At 33.8% G+C, this 18,228-nt stretch overlaps 1 protein-coding gene across 7 annotated transcripts in view; it reads left to right on the plus strand.

Annotated features, from left to right (window-relative positions):
• Aplf (aprataxin and PNKP like factor) overlaps positions 1 to 18,228 on the plus strand; it is a 104,811-nt gene that overhangs the window by 9,081 nt on the left and 77,502 nt on the right. For all 7 annotated transcript variants that reach the window (XM_010609703.3, XM_033764442.1, XM_010609706.2 and 4 more), the window contains one exon: positions 13,200 to 13,271. In XM_010609703.3, the coding sequence (XP_010608005.1) occupies positions 13,200 to 13,271 (72 nt within the window). The remainder of the gene's footprint in view (positions 1 to 13,199; positions 13,272 to 18,228) is intronic.

Here is an 18,228-nt window from a genome sequence, read left to right on the forward strand (position 1 = left end):
TGAATTTTTTTTTTTCCAACAAACCTCCTGAAAGTTAACATCCCTTGATCCTTAGTGATTATGTTATTGGTACTTTTTTATGATTCTATGATTTGTACTTTCCCTGGCATTCTTTTTATAAAGTAAAGCTTTTCTTCCAAGGCTAATCTCTTTAGTTGATATAAAATCATGGATTATTTTAGTATTCAGTGCACTATATTCCATTGTTATCATTAATCATTTTGATGCCTAAAGTGTTCCAGATTTGGCCACTGAGGATCTTTTCACACTGCTGTCTCTGTTTTATTGACATGTAACCACCAACTTTTGAGCATTTCCTTATTCTCTGGCACAACAAATTGTCCTAGGTCCATGTATATGTCTTCTTTCCTGTCACTGAGACAAAATACCTGATACAACTTAAAGTTGGAGAGGTTTAGTTGGTTCATAGAAACGGCATAGTGGAAGAGCATGGCTGAGGAGAGCTGATCATTTCACACAGCCAGGAAGCAAAGTGAAGAGAGGAGCTGGGGACAAGAATAGACCCTGGTCACATTGCCAGTGTCCCCTTCTTCTGATCAGGCCTCAACTCTTAACAGTTTATCCATCCATGACTCATCAGTGGCTTAATCTACTGGTCCAATCACCTTCCAAAATGTGTACCTCTGAATACATGAGACTTTGGGGGAACATTTTAGATCTAGACCAAAACAGTCTACATTTATGTATCCCAGACCTTCATTCATTTATTCCTCCAAAGAGCTCTGGTTTCTTTGAGTGGAGAATGGTATTTAAGAAGCCAAGATCTGTGCAATTTTATGTATTCTTTCTTCCAAGTGACCTCTTTCTCCCGAGAGGTGGTATCTTTTCTGAGCTTGCTATACCTGGTTGCATATATTTTTAGGCCCCTTCTTTTGGATTCCTTTTTTTTGTTTTTAAGCTGGGCCTCTGAAATGCTGGTCTGAAATATGTCTTCAGTATTTCTCATTTGAGATGAACCTTACTTTTTCTAGGAATGATATATCTGTGTATCTGTGTTCCAACATCCCTAGTTCCCCACCCACTTTTTTTCCCCTTGTCTTCTTACCTGCCACCTGACTTTTTTTCTTAAATTTAATTTATTGGTACATTCTAGGTAGACAGTACAGTTACAGTCATTACTGGGATCTTGTACCTTTACATGCCAGATCTTGGTTCTCATTTTTTCCCCTTGTCCCCACCCTCCCTTCACCCTCCCCCCCTTCAAACACTTTAATTCCATTTTTACATTTTCTCATATTTTTTTCCCTTTTCCCTTATTCCCCCTTCCCTATCCTTCTCACTGTCCCTACACCTTTGGTCCTTTTCTTCATATTTGCTAATTGTCCCTATTTTAGTACTATTTTAGTTTTTCACACCAGAGATACTGTTTGGTATTTGCATATGTGTGCCTTATTTATTTCACTTAGAAGTATATCCTCAAAATGTACCCATTTAACTATGAATGAATCTACTTTCTCATTCTTTATGGCTGAGTAGTATAACATTTTATAGAAAAACCACATCTTATTTATCCAGATTCCAATTGATGGGCAGATGGGCTGTTTACAAGTTTTAGCTATTACAAACTGTGCCGCTATAAACATGGGTGCGCATATATCACTGTGGTATGATTCTTTCACTTCTTTTGGAAAGATACCCAGCAGAGGAATGGCTGGATCAAATGGAACCTCCAGTCCAAGCTCTTTGAGGTATCTCCATATTGACTTCCATAGTGGTTGCACCAGTCTGCACTCCCACCAACAATGGAGAAGGTTCCTTTCTCCCCACAACCATGCCAATATTTGTTATTGTGTGATTTCTTGATAGCAGCTCTTCTTTGTGGGGTGAGGTGAAATCTCAGTGTTGTTTTCATCTGCATCTCTCGAATAACCAGTGATGTGGAGGATTTTTTTATATATTTACTTGCTGCTTTTATTTCTTTGTCTGAGAAATGTCTGTTCATTTCAGATGCCCACTTTAGAATTGGGTCTTTATATTGGGGGGGGCTTATTTTTTTAAGTTCTTTATATATTTTGGATAATAGTCCTTTGTCTGAGGAGCAGCTGGTAAAAAGTTTTTCCCACATTGTAGGTTGTCTCTTAGTTCTGTTGATGGCTTCTTTTGCAGTGCAGAAGCTTTTTAATAAGATGAGATCCCACTTGCTGATTCTTTCTGCTAGTTTCTATGCTTCTGAGGATTTTAAGAGATGAGATCCCACTTGCTGATTCTTTCTGCTAGTTTCCATGCTACTGAGAATTTGTTCATAAAGTCTTTTCCTATGCCAGTGTCTTCCAGAGTTCTGCCTAACTTATCTTCCAGCAAGTTTAGTGTTTTTGTTTTTATGTTTAGAGTGCATGGTGACAGATAAGGGTCTAATTTCAATCTTTTGCAGGTTGAGATCCAGTTTTTCCAACTCCATTTATTAAAGAGGCTATCTTTCCTCCAGTGGGGACTGGCAGCTCCTTTGTCAAAGATGAGGTAGCTGAGTGCATCTGGAGTTGTTTTTGTTTCTTCCAATCTGTTCCACTGATCCTCAGGTCTGCTTCTTTGCAAGTACCATGCTGTTTTTATCACAGTGGCTTTGTGGTATAGTTTCAAATTGGGAATTGTTATACCCGCTGCCATTTGTCTGTTGCCTAGTATGACTTTTGCTATTCTAGGTCTCTTATGGTTCCAAATTAATTTTTGGATTCTTCTTTCTAGTTCTGTGAAGTATAGTGTTGGGATTTCAATTGGTATTGCATTGAATCTGTATAGCAGTTTTGGCAGTATGGTCATTTTCACTATGTTGATTCTTCCTGCCCAGGAGCAGGGGATATCTTTCCATTTTCTTAAATCCTCCTCGATCTCTTTTTTCAGAGTGCTATAGTTTTCAGTGTAGAGGTCTTTTGCTTCTTTTGTTAGGTTGATTCCCAGATCATTTTTTTGGGTGCTATTGTGAAAGGAATTGTTTCCCTAATTTCTTTCTCAGTGAGTCTGTTTTTTGTGTACAAGAAGGCTATTGATTATTGGGTGTTGACCTTGTATCCAGCTACTCTGCCAAAACTGTCAATTAAGTCAAGAAGTCTTTTGGTGGAGTTTTTTGGGTCTTCAATGTAGAGTATCATATCATCAGCCAATAATGACAGGTTAACTTCTTCCTTTCTTATCTTTATTGCTTTAATTTCTTTCTCTTGTCTAATTACTATAGCTAATGTTTCCAGAACTATATCGAAGAGGAGTGGTGATAGTGAGCATCCTTGTCTTGTTCCTGATTTTAACGTGAAAGTTTTCAGTTTTTGCCCATTTAATATGATGTTGGCTGTTCGTTTTTCATAGATAGCCTTTATTAAGTTGAAACATAGACCATCTATTCCAATTTTTTGCAGAGTTTTTATCATGAATGGGTGTTGAATTTTGTCAAATGCTTTTTCTGCATCTATCGCGAGGATCATGTGGTTCTTGTCCTTGACTTTGTTAATATAGTGTATTACATTAATTGATTTACGTATGTTGAACCATCCTTGCATTCCTGGAATAAATCCAACTTGTTAGGATGAATGATCTTCTTGATGATCCTCTGTATTCTGTTTGCTAGTATCTTATTGAGGATTTTTGCATCTATATTCATTAAGGAGATTGGCCTGTAGTTCTCTTTTTTTGTTACATCTTTCCCAGGTTTGGGAATCAAAGTGATATTTGCTTCCAGGAATGAATTTGGAAGTATTGCTTCTCTTTCAATTTTGCTGAAAAGTCTGAAGAGTAATGGCAATAGATCTCTAAATGTCTTGTAAAATTCAGCAGTGAATCCATCAGGACCTGGGCTTTTCTTTGTTGGTAAGTTTTTAATTACATTTTCAATTTCACTGATTGTGATTGGGGTGTTTAAAATGTTTTTATCTTCTTCGTTCAACTTTGGTAATTAATAAGTATCTAGAAATCTGTCCATTTCTTCTGTGTTTTCCATTTTTTTAGAGTACAGGTTCTCATAGTATGTATTAATGATCCTGTGGATTTCTGTGGGATCTGTTGTGACTTCGCCTTTTGCATCCCCGATTGCATGGATCTGAGCCTTTTCTTTCCTTTTTTGATAAGGTTAGCTAAGGGTTTATCAACTTTATTTAGTCTTTCAAAAAACCAACTCTTCAATTCATTTAGTTTTTGTGTCGTTTTCTTAGTTTCCATTGCATTGATTTCTGCTCTAATCTTTATAATTTCCTCTCTTGTTCGAGCTTTGGGTTTTTCTTGCTCTTGTTTTTCTAGGAGTCTAAGAGTCATCGTTAGGTTGTTTATTTGAGCTTGCTCTGTTTTCCTAATGTGGGCATTCAGTGCTATGAATTTTCCATGTAGAACTGCTTTCATTGTGTCCCATAGATTCCTGTATGTTGTATTGGCATTTTCGTTTATTTGTAAAAACTGTCTGATTTCTTCTTTGATTTCCTCTGTGATCCATAGATTGTTCAGGAGAGTGTTGTTCAATTTCCATGTGTTTGTGAAGTTCCTACGGTTTCTTATGCTATTGATATCCAGCTTTATTATTATTTATTATCACAGCACTGTGATCTGATAATATACAGGGAATAACTTCAATTCTTTTGCATTTATTCAAACCTGTTTTGTGAGCTAGTATGTGACTTATCTTGGAGAATGACCCGTGTGCAGCTGAAAATAATGTATATTCTGATTTTGTGGGGTGAAACACTCTACAGACGTCTAATAAGTCCATGTGTTCAAAAGCTTGGTTCAGTTCTAGTATTTCATTGTTGATTTTTCCCCTAGATGATCTGTCTATTTTTGATAGTGGGGTATTCAGATCCCCCACTACAATTGTATTAGTGGTAATTTGGTTTTTCATGTTACTTAATATTTGTTTTATATAGTTGGGGGCATTTATATTTGGTGCATATATGTTTATGATTGTCATTTCTTCCTCTTGAATTGTTCCCTTTACAAGGATGTAGTGGCCTTCTTTGTCTCTCTTAATCAGTTTTGGTTTGAAATTTGTTTTGTCTGCGAATAAGATTGCTACTCCTGCTTTTTTCTGTGCTCCTGTCACGTGGAGAATTGTTTTCCATCCTTTCACTTTCAGCCTATGGGCTTCTTTTTGCACTAGGTGTGTTTCTTGTATACAACATATTGTTGGATTTTGCTTCTTAATTCATTCTGCCAATCTATTTCTCTTGATTGGTGAATGGAGGCCATTGACATTGATAGTTATAACTGATATGTACTGACTTATTATTGTCACGTTATTGTCCTTTTGTTGACTCTTTTTATTTTTTGTCCTCTCTTTTTAGTTTCTAGCCTTGGCTATTTGATTTGCTGTGTTGGACCTCCTGGTGTTGTGATCTTCATTGTCTTTTTCTAGGATATTGTTTAAAATTATTAGTAGTGCTGGTTTAGTATTCATAAAGTTTCTCAACTGTTCTTTGTCGTGGAAGTATCTTATTTCTCCATCCATTTTGAAAGAGAGTTTTGCAGGATACATCAGTCTAGGTTGTAGGTTATTTTCTTTTAGGACTTGAACTTTGGAGCTCAGGGTCTTGATGTGCTCTGTTATTTCAGGATGAGACCAGATGCCTAATTCAGTGGTTAATGCCTCCAGTGTCTGTTAACTTGCCTCCATTTCATTGCTTCTGGATCCCCCAGGGTCACTCCTGGGTAGGCTGCAGCCAGCAGAAGTCACAGAAAGCAGTGGAGCAGCATCCCGTGTACGGATCTGTGCTCTGCAGGCACTTCGGCGCCATGACACTGGAAGAACCCTCCTGACACCTGACTTGTTCTGCTATAGCATAGGGTCTGGAACTTAATCTGCTGAGTTGCATGAATATTAAAATTTTTAGTAATCTTTCTCCTATTTATGCTTTAGATGTGGGCTTTGACTAGTTTTAATTGCTTTGTTGATTTCTTTGACACTTTGGAAGATTAAAATCTTGGAGTGATTAGAATTTAAGTACCTAAATTTGTTCTATAGGAGATGGAATGTGTCAATTTCATTTATTTTTGTGGCTAAGATGTGAAATGTCTGACTTTCAACTGAAGATTTAGTTTAAATGTGGTGACTCTTTGCAAGCAACAAATAAATTTGGATAAGATTTCAGTAGACAGTATTTTGAAGTATGTCAGAACATTTATCTCAATCCTAAAAGGCCTTTGGCGAGTGTGTTCTTTTTGAATCCTTGAGTTTCTTTGCTTTTTAATAGTCTTTCCCTTTCTACTTGCAGACCAACATGAGCCATTTTCTCTCTATTGTCAGTGCGCCAACAGTGCTCCTAAATCCTATCTTTATTATGTGCTGTGAACAGAGATCTGGGGATTTGGATAATGTCTTGTGAGACATGAGTATGACACTAGACTAAACAGGACCAAATAGAAGTCAGAAGGTCCTTTGAAGCTTTATTTGGATCCTGAAACTTCTTAGTATGTCTGTTTGATTATTAAATGTCCATTTCTGCTTTATTTCCATCTCTTTATTATGTTTTAGTTTGAACAGTTAAAACTGTGTAATCTTTAAAAATGAAGTTTTATATTATGATATTAGGGAAGGCAGTACAGTGTTAAGGACAAGGGTGACCTGGAAATCAGATTTTTAGGTTCAAATCCTGGCTTCACTGATAATTGGCTGTGTATGTGTGTTGCTTAACCTGTCTGCACTTCTCTATTTTCTTACCTATAAAGTGAAGATAATAATATCTCCTCCCCAGGTTTTGTGAAAACTAAGAGATGATACCTGATAAGAATAGAGCAGTGCTTTGGTTGTGGAAATAATTGCTGTTTGAATACTCACACTGTACAAGGAGCAGCGAGTGACAGTCTGTTAAAGTGTCATCAGATCGTTAGGATAATCCATATGTCATCTGCTCCCCAGTCCTCCTCTCTTGCCTTATCTTGAAATTAAAGAATTTTAGTGATAACATTTCTTAAGCCTTTAAGCTTCCTCTTAAGAAAGCATGAATGGAAACATTTTTAGCATCTTTAATACCTAGAGGTTTAGTTTAAAAGGAACATTGTAACTAAATGATGTTAATGAATGATGTTAATTTCATAGGTTTAAAACACTTATTCTGTAGAGATGTGTGGCTTGTAATGAAATTGTAGTGTTATAGAATCATGTGTCCACTAGAGGTCACATTATACTTTCATATTTTTTTTTTCATTGAGTTTATTGTTACATTTTAGGTATACAGTATAGTTACATTCTTATTGGGATCTTGTACCTTTACATGACAGGTCTGGTTCTCATTTTTTGCCCTTGTGTCTGCCCTCCCTTCACCCCCTCCTCCCCTCCCCATTTACAAACACTTTATTTCCAGTTTTTCATTTTCTCATATTTTTTTCTTTTCCCTTATTACCTTCCCTACACCTTTAGCCCTTTTCTTCCTATTTCACATTGTCAGTTATATCATTAGGATCTTATGTACTATTATAGTTTTTCACACCAGAGAAACTATTCGGTATTTACACCGAACGTAAGTGTGCGACTTATTCATTTCACTTAGGAGTATAATCTCAATATGTATCCATTTTCCTGTGAATGAATCTAATTTCTCATTGTTTATGGCTGAGTAGTATTCCATTTAATAGAAAAACCACATCTTCTTTATCCAGTCTCCAACTGAGGGGCAAATGGGCTGTTTCCAAGTTTTAGCTATTACAAACTGTGCCGCTATAAATATAGGTGTGCATATATCACTGTGATATGATTCTTTTGGAAAGATACCCAGCAGAGGGATGGCTGGGTCAAATGGAACCTCTAGTCCCAGCTCTTTGAGGTATCTCCATATTGATTTCCATAGTGGTTGCACCAGCCTGCACTTCCACCAACAATGAGAAGGGTTCCTTTCTCCTCACAGCCCCACCAACATTTGTTATTGGTTGATTTCTTGATAGCAGCCATTCTTTGTGGGGTGAGGTGGAATCTCAGTGTTGTTTTCATCTGCATCTCTCAAATGACCAGTGATGTGGAACATTTTTTCATGTATTTCCTTGCTGCTTTTACTTCTTTGTCTGAGAAATGTCTGTTCATTTCAGATGCCCATTTTTGAATCTGTTCTATATTGGGGGCGCTGATTGTTTTGAGTTCTTCATATATTCTAGATAAGAACCCTTTTGTCTGAGAAGCAGCTGGTAAAATTTTTTTCCCACATTGTAGGTTGTCTTAAAACACCCTTCCTAGTACTAGTGAAATCTATTTCAAAGAGAGATTGAGATAGGAAAAGTCATTATTGCTTTCTGTAAAAGTATAGTTTTAAAAAAAGAAGAAACCTAAAATGGATTATTACAAGATCTTGGTACCCAAGTTAGAAACAAAAAATTCTTACTGTGAGCCACGGAACAATTTGCATTTCTTGTGATTACTTTTGAAATATTATGTGTTGACATAGTCATGTATGAATGTTTTTTCTCATAATAAATTACTTTTATTAAGAAGAGTGTCCTTTTGGAGTACTGCCCACTCAAAGAGTGATCTAACCAAGTGACTTTAATTTTCTGGATTTGTAGTTCCTTAATATGTAAAATGTGAATAAAATCATAACAGTATTATAGAAAATAAAACTTAAGTAGAAGTTCTGTGCAAATGATAAAGTGCTTTCAATAACTGCTTTTAATTTTTGGCCTACCAGGTAACATTGAGAAATGAAGGAATTCTCTAAAATTTGAACATTGGAAGAGTTTATATTGCTTCTCTGAAATAGCCATTGAGGCTAATCAGAGGTATATTTAAAATGGGCCATCTTTAAGATATTTTATTTTAGGAAATATTTTTAAAAATTAACAGGTTTTGTGTAAAATTCATGTGTTACTCATTTGTTGTGATTTTTTTTAACCTTTATTAGTATATGTTTGCTGCATGTAATGTTTACATTCACTACAGGGGATTGGTACATGACATAAAACATTTCATTTCCCTTCTTTTTTCTCCCTCCTACCACCCTCCTTTTACTTTTTAGCATCAGATTCATTTATTTATCTTATAAAGTTATTTACCATATATACAGAATTAAAACCAGACTAATAGGCCAAAGAAAATATAAAATATGTAAGACAACTGTACTAATTGTACTAAGTCAAATACACTTTTAGATAATATTGTCCTCACTGGATTACAATATCTTTTTTCCTTTTCTTTTTTCTTATTATCTGATATTTAAGTGATATTTAAGGTGTGATATTTAAGCTCCGTCTGAGTAAACTTCACTTAATATATGGTTTCTGGGGGCATCCATTTTCCTACAAATGACTCATGTTTATCCTTTTTTATGGCAGAATATGTAGTACTCCACTGTGTAAACAATATGTATACCACATTTTTTTTTAATACTTTCCTCCATTGATTGACATATAGGCTATTTTGAAGATTTACCTATTGTGAATTGTGCTGCTATAAACATGAGTATACATATGTCTCTGTGGTATGATGTCTAACTCTTTTGGGAAGATAACTAGAGGGTCAAATGGAATTTCTATTTTTAGTGTTTTGAGGAAGGTCCATTCTGATTTCCGTAGTGGCTGTATCGGTTTGCAGTTCAACCAACAATGGAAAAGAGTTCCTGTCTCCCTACAACCTTACCAACATTTATTATTGGTTGATTTCTTTCTTTTTTTTTTTTTTTTTTTTTTTTTTTTTGAGATAGGGTCTCGCTATGCACTATGTAGTTGAGACTGACCTGGATCTCCCTATGTAGCCCAGGCTGGTCTCAAACTCACAGTGATCCTCCTGCCTCAGCCTCCTGAATGCTGGCATTACATTGGTTGATTTCTTGATGGTAGCAATTCTTTGTAGAGTGAGATAGAATCTCTGTGTTGTTTTAATGTGCGTTTCTTGAATGGCCAGAAGTGTTGAAGTTTTTCATATGTTTTATTGGCCATTTGTATATCTTCATCTAAGAAATGTTTATTCATTTAGATGCCCATTTTTTGAGTCTTTACATTGGGGGGGTCTAATTTTTTTGAGTTCTTTATATATTATAGATATTAGTCCTTTGTCTGAGGAGTAACTGGCAAAACTTTGCCCATTCTGTAGGTTGTCTCTTCATTCTGTTAATGGTTTGCTTTGTTGTTGGAAGCTTTTTAATTGGAAGTGATTGCATTTGTTGATTGTTGGTATTATTTCTTGTGAAATCTATGTTTTGTTCAGAAAGTCTTTGCCTTCACCTATGTCTTCAAGAGTTTTAACTTTGTCTTTCAGCAAATTAAGTGTTTCTATTCTTATGTTTAGATCTTTGATCCATTTTAATCTTAGTTTAGTGCATGATAAGATATGGGTCTAGGTTCAACCTTGGCATGTGAATAGCCAGTTTTCCTAGCACCTTGCTTTGGTTGCCCAGAATTGCTTTTGCTATCCTAGATCTCTTCTGGTTCCATATGAATTTTAAGATTCCTTTCTTCAGTTCTGTAAGGAACATTATGGGTATTTTGATTAGGATTACATTAAATCTATGTAACAGTTTTGGGAGTATGGCCATTTTGACTATATTCATTGTGCCTATCCAAGAACAAGGGCTATCTCTCCATTTTCTGATATCCTTTTCAATCTCTTTTTTTCAGAGTACTATACTTGGAGAGATCTTTCATTTCCTTGGTTAGGTTAATTCCTAAATGTTTCATTTTTCTTGATGCTATTGATAATTTCCTTCCCAATGAGTTTGTTATTGGTATATAGGAAAACTATTGATTTTTGAATGTTGGCTTTGTATCCTGCTGCATTGCTTAATTTGGATATTAGTTCTAGTAATTTTTTGGTGGAGTTTTTGGGATCTTCTATGTAGCGGATCACATCATCTGCAAATAGTGATAATTTAACTTCTTCCTTCCCTGGCCATATCCCTTTTGTTTCTTTCTCTTGTCTTACTGCTCTAGCTAATGTTTCAAGACCTATATTAAACAGAAGTGGTGGCAACTGATGTGCTTGTCTTGTTTCTGATTTTAGAAGGAAAGCTTTCTCCTTTGTCCATTTAATATGATGTTGGCCCTTTGTAGATGGCAGCTGATGGCTTTTATCAGGTTGAAGTGAAGACCTTCTATTCTTGTTTTGTTCATTGTTTAATCATGAATGGATGTTGGGTTTTTGTCAAATGCTTTTTTTGCATCTACTGAGATGGTCATATGATTTTTGTCCTTGCCTTTGTTTATCTGGTGTGTTACATTTATTGATTTGTGTATATTGATCTATCCCTGAATCTTTAGAATGGATCATACTTGGTCATAATGTGTGATCTTTTTGATGGTTTGGTGCATTCTGTTTGCCAGTATCTTATTGAGGATTTTTGTGTATGTGTTCATTAAAGAGATTGGCCTATAGTTTTCTTTTTTGTTTGGTTCCTTTTCTGGTTTTGGAATCAGAGTAACACACACTTCCAGGAATGACTTTGGGAGTACTGCTTACCTTTCAATTTCATTAACGAATTTGAGGAATACTGGTGTTAGATCTTCTCTGAAGTTAGAATTCAGCAGTGAATCCATCAGGACCCAGGCTTTTCTTAGTTGGCATTTTTTTCTTCAGTTTCACTCATTGATACTGGCTTATTCAGGCAATTTCTCAGTAGGTTTGGATTTTACTGTCGGATCTTTCCTGTGTCCCAGGGATCCACCTCATTCCATTTTTTCTTCTCAAAGTTGTTAATTTCCAGTGTCTGGAATCTGAATCTTGGAGAAGTGGATTTGTTGCTCCTTAGCACTCTGCCGTCTTCCCAGAAATTCTCTTTGTTGTGATTGTTGATGTTATTAATTTTATTATAGTCATAGCTTTAAGTGAGGAATTGCTGTCTGGCATTGAAAAAAAAAGATTTCTGGTATTTTCACAGTTTTGCAAAGTTTTGTGGAACTAATGGGTTTAATTGTATATATGCTTTGCTGTAGTCTGTTTTTACAGATTATTTTAGACCTGCTGTGGATAATGCCAGAATTCAAGTGCTAGATAGTAAAGTAACCAAGGGATGGGTTGTATAATTAGGATGTTAAGTAAATTCATTTTTAAAATACTTTATATATCAGCCACAAAGTAATAAAGGCAATCTTAACAACAGGTATTGTGTTTACAGTGAAGTGCAAAAGATTAATGATAATTTTCAGCATTTAAAATGCAAATGATTTTTGAACTTTTGTTTGCAGAAGTGATTGTGAACATAAATAGAACATTGTTGGCTGTAAAGAAGAAGCCACACACGAAAAATTGATGTGTGATAAAAAGATACAGTACAAGTTAAAAGCAACATTGCCATTAACACTACTCAAACTATTGCCTCTTGCTTTGAACAGTTCTGGAAGTCCTTTCTCCTGTCTTTACTGTACTGTCAGAACTGCCTCAATGCCTTGAATCAATTCAAAACATTTACTATTCATGGTCCTTCTGACTTTGGGTAAGAGCCAGAAGTTGCATGGTACCAGATTTGGTGAGTAAAGTGGAAGAGAACACATAATGTTTTTATGAGCCTGCCTTTCCACTGGATGGTACTTACCAGGAAGATTCATTATATTTTTGATCACATGTCATAAGGACATGAAAGAAGGAACTTCCAGAATTACTTCAGACAATTTCAAGACTGATGGGTAAAATTTGTTTGAAGTGAAGAGGAATATTCTGAGATGGGATTGATATCAATGTGCCTTTTACTGTAAAAAATACACATTTACTGTAGTTTTTGATCTGTGAGTGTATGATGTATATATAGATCCCAATCTCTTATTCACCACAAATATTTGGATTTTACTACTTTCCCTTCTATCTTGTTTTCTTACCACTGTGGATGGCTGGAGAGCTTAACTATGGATCTTCCTGAACTGCCTCTGTCTGACCTCGAAACCTGTAACTGTACCCTTTACATTTACGAGACTGCCTCTTTTTAAAACATTTGTTGTCTTTTAAGTGTTTCCTAATACTATATATTATATAGAATTTTTTCTTATATGAGAGTTTTGTTGGTAAGAATTTCCACTGTTTGTAATGAATAGAAACTATCATACAAGATCCTGGTATATATTAGATACCAGCTTGTCTTAGCTTTGTCATTTAATCTTCTGTGACTTTGGGCAGGTCTCTTAACCTCTGGGTTATTTTGTTATCTTGTAAATGAGGACAATCATTTCAATATAGAGTTGTTGAGTGAATGATATTTTATATCTAGCCTACTGATTTCAGTCATTGATAAGAGTTTTGTTTGCTTATTTGTTATTTTTTAAGGAGTTGTCTATATTTTAAATTTTAATTTTTTTCCCTTTAGATAACAGACAGGAGAATATCCAGAAGACATGCCATTCTTGAAGTGGTGGGTGGTCAGCTTCGAATCAAACCGGTAAATATGTTGTTTATAATTTATTTTAACTTTTTGGTTTTCACTCTGTTAGTACCTGATTAGAGATGCCTATTTTCTAAGGTTGTAGAAATAGGGAATTAATGTCAGATTGTGTCATTCTTATTGCTAGAAGATAATTGGGAGATAAAAAGATCTACACTATTAAACTATGTATTTTCTCATAGGGCAGAGCTACATTTATATAATTGGAATTTTAATGAAACATAACTGCCTGTTCATATATACATTATTATTTTGTTTGCAACTGGATATTTGATGTACAATTCTATAAGAAAGCTCATAATAATGTTTTTAGGGTGAGAACGGGATAGTGACTGAAGTCATGTCTATAATAAAGATTTGTGTTTTAACAGATTTCTGTACCTGTTTATGTAGAGTTCAAAAGTTCTAAAATTTAGAACTTGTTTAACTTCATCTAAATTTTTTTACAAAAAGTTTTAATTTGAAAGTTTCTGTTGAGGGCTAAGATATTAATTACTTGCTTTATAGTTTAAACACTGGTGATTTGTAGAGACAGCCAGTTTCTGAGAATATACTATGTGATTATACCCTTCCATGTTTAGAATCTCTTGTGCAGTAGAATAAACTGGATAGGAGGGTCCACTTATTTTTGTCTAAATGCTCTTGTTGTGAAAGTATTGTTATGAAACTAAATTCATTAATTTATAGCATTTTTAAGCCAATTTTAATTTTCATATCTTATGTACAACTTCTGGTTGTATGATTAGTTCTTTCTTTTTATATAGGTGTTAATAACTTCTTTTAATATGCTGTAAAAGTGTCTATTTAATTTTAATATGGGATAAATTTTGAATAGAGCTGAATTCACCCTGTTTCAATGCTGAACAGAACAAGATTTGTATCTCATTTTCATTCTACAGTGTCTTAGTCATAGAAAGGTGTTAATATGTTTAGTTAGTGCTCATCTCTTGGTTCTTTCAAACTATCTTATTGTTAGAAGAGACTCATCGAATCATAAGCTCCTTGAATATAGGCACTAGTTTTTGGATTCCCAGTAGGTAGCATAATGCTTGTCATGCAGTAGAAGCTTAATTAATGTTACTAAATGTGTGGATAAATGTTTCAGTGAGAACTGTATGAGGCATTTCTGAGAATAGGGACATCATCGGTGTTTTCAGAAGTGTGATATTTTCTAGTACTCAATTTCTAAAACCCTTCTAATGAATTACTGTGTTCTAAAATAAAGAAGCTTGTGTCACTAAAGCACATTCAGAAAAAGAATACAGGAATCTCTAAATTCCTATTGTACTGTTTCTGAAAGAACACATTAGTTTAGATTTAGCAGTTATGGCTAATAATATGCCTACCTTCTCAAGTGAAAGATCCATGACTTAATACTGACTTTCTGCATGATTTAGACTTACCTCTCCATAATTTGTGTTAATAAAAGGAAGAATTTATAGTGAGTACTTTATTTTTTCATGAGTAGATCTTTTGAAAAGTCCTTGATAATTGTATTTCTAGTTTTTTTTAATCAAAGATCTTTTGTTCTATGTAATTTTGATATCTTGTTTATATTATTATAGTTTCAGGAAAATACCCATTCCCTTATTTATTCAGTTTTATTATTTATTTAAAAATAACTTTAGACTTGCGTAAATCTTTTGTTCTATGTAATATTTGATATCTTGTTTATATTATTATAGTTTCAAGAAAATACCCATTCCCTTGATTATTTATTCAGTTTTTATTATTTATTTACAAAATTGACAGGTAACATCTATTAAAATGTCATATATTCCGCAGCCTGCCTCACAAGTACAAGGACCTGAGTTTGATCCCTGGTACCAAACAAAAAAAAAAAAAAGAAAAAAGAAAAAGTCATACAAAAGGGCATGGTCTCTTCTATAAGAAGAAAATATTAAACAATAACATTCAATTAAAGTAAAACTATGCTGTACAATAAAGACAGGAATTATATAAAGACAAAGCTGTTCAACTTTGGCAACACGGGCATAACATTTCACAAAATATCAGGAAGATATGCACCTAATGATAATCTGTTTAATCACCAATTTGTTTTATGGCCTAATAGTCATCTGACTTGCATAGATAAAGTAAATATTATTTATTTAATTATTTTAATATTATTATTATTATTATTTATTCATTTACTTTTTATAGCTAACCTTCATGGTATAATTTAGAGAAATCTTAAGAGTGACTTTGTTAATGGAAATTTTAAAATCTTGGAAATGTTGAGATGGACAAGTGACTAACCGTTCATTGATTTCACCTTTAATGTGTGTTATATATTGTTTATTCTGTACCCCTTAATCAGTCACAGATTCTGTGATATGCTAAAGCAAGTTATATATACCACTATGATAAAATATTGAGAGGGAAGTTTTTGTGAAAAAACTTTGTAAAATTATATAAATGAATATAGCAGATATTTTATTATGATTTATTCTGTATCGTGTATGTCCTAAAATATGTTTAAACTTTTTCCGCCTTCCTCCAGCTTGGAAATCCACACTTACTACCAAATAACACAGTTTTGACAATGATGTTGAATATAGTTAAGACAGTTACTAATTTGCACTTTTAAATTGGTTCGATTTCTGTCCCCCCCCCCAATATTTCTTCTTTAAAAATTGCCTTAGCAGTTCTTGGAAATAGTGCATGAGGAGATGATGTTAGCTTATTAAGAGATGATGTTAGCTTTTTCATATGTCATTTAAACTTAATCTTTAGTCTAATAGCAGTGGGGAAAATACATTATAAAGCAAACTGACTATATTACCCATGGGTAGTTATGTTCTCAGGGTGAATTTATAGCCATCGGTACTTTTATTTCATTTTAATAAAATCTTACTCATTTTGATTTTTGAATGATTTAGGAAATGGTTCTATTACAACATGTAAATAGCCATTTTTTTTTTGCCTTTGGTGTTGATCTTCAAAATGTTCATCTTTGTATTGTTTCTTTCACAAAATTCTTGAGTTGTGATTTTTTTCTATAAAGTTATGCATAAACATATAATATCTGTAAAAACCTATAATAGCCTTTCCTCAATTCATTTGGTAAAAAAAAAAAATTAAAAATGTTTTCTAGATTAAAGCAAAAACCCACTGAAAATAAAGGAGCCTCTTTTTTTGGGTATTCATCAATCTTTCTTTAATATTTAATGGCAACTCAAAGAGAAAGCTATAGAAAATTGATTTATGTTTTGGTTCCAGTTCTTCTAGTTTAATGCATCCTTTGCATTACCTCTTAAATTATAGCATTATCTATTTAAGTTTACATTTATAATCTCTCAGATACTTTAAAAGGCACGCATCAACAATATGTCTCTCATACAGGCCATATATATATATATATTTTTTTTTCCTCATTGAGTTTATTGGTACATTCTAGGTATACAGTACACATTCATTATTGGGATCTTGCACCTTTACATGACAGGTCTTGGTTCTCATTTTTCCCCTTGTCCCTGCCCTCCCTTACCCCCTCCCCCCCTACCCATTTACAAACATTTTGTTACCATTTTTCATTTTCTCCTATTTTTTTCCTTTCCCTTATTACCTTTCCCCTACCCTTCCCGTTTTCCCTACACCTTTATTTACCATGGGTTTGGGTTGGCAAGTATTTTGTCTGCCTTTGTCTTCTTTCAGAATCAAAGTTGAACTCATTTTACTAAACAAATGGGACATTGTACTATCTCTTTTGGTCTCTGGAAGTCTTTAAATATTGAGAAATATCTTTAAATACACTTGGTTCTGGTTTTGGGAAGGGTCTGGGAAGATTTTTAGTTATTGAGTGCATTTTAAAATATTATCAGTCTGGTTAAATATATTTTTTCCTTTTATAATTAAATACTTTTATGCAAACCACACATGTATATACGAACATGCTCTTATTTGTTTTAATAAGTTGGTATGTATTCTTTAAGGTATTGTCAGTTTTGGCCTTGTTAACAAATGTATTGATATAAAATATTTATAGTATTATTTTTTTAAAGTGTGTTATGCATAATATTTTTCTCATTCCTATTTTTATGTTTTTTCTTTTTAATTATTAATATTACTAGATTTTCCCTACTTTACAACTGTTTTAGACTTAATGTATATGTGGCATTTTTATTGGTATATTTGTAGTTTGACATAGATTTTTAAAAACTTATTTATTGAATAATATGTACTTAGGTAAGTCAAAGGTTCAAATATTAAACTTTCTTGAAATTTCAGTTTTATTTTTACTTCTGGGATCTCCTGTCCAAACAGTAAAAGGAAAAGGAAAAGATCATTAGAGAACATTGGTTCTCTTTGTGTGGCTAGATTTGTTAACTACTTTAATATAATATAGTATGTATTTAGCCATATATACTTTAAATATTAAATGTTTTTTGTCTGGGGGAAAAATAGTCAAACTGAATGTTCTTTTTGTCTTTGGGTTTGCGATGACTTTGTAAACAAATGGGGTTTCCTTTCTTAAGTATTTTACCTTTTCTACTGTTACAATTATGACTTTGTATTTAGTTAATTTCCTACTCAATAAGTTTGATGGTCAATATTTAATGTTACTGAGAGTCAATGAATGTTTGAGATACTCATGTCTAATAATTTGGTCTTATTTTAGCTTATAATAAGAAGCAAACCTCATGTAAAGACTACTCAAAATCCAGTCAGAAAGCACGTATATTGTTTTGATTTTTGTCTCATCCATGAACCTAACATGCCAGGCTCTGCCGACCATGACACACTCAAGAAGAGGGAGCCTTTGCTTAATAGGATGAGGAGTAATGAGGAAAGATTCCCAAATAAGCAGTTTGCATGAGCTCAGAACCAGCTGATGTGTAAGGTCCTTGTTGCAGTCAAAAGCTATGAGCCAAAGGACCACTCTAAGTGAGGAGTAGCTGCTTACACAATGATGGGTTTCTAAACATTAAGTTTAAATTATAACTTGATTCTT

Source organism: Fukomys damarensis, unplaced genomic scaffold (genome assembly GCF_012274545.1).
Source record: "Fukomys damarensis isolate Sample0158 unplaced genomic scaffold, DMR_v1.0_HiC HiC_scaffold_2, whole genome shotgun sequence".
Taxonomy (NCBI): Eukaryota; Metazoa; Chordata; class Mammalia; order Rodentia; family Bathyergidae; genus Fukomys; species Fukomys damarensis.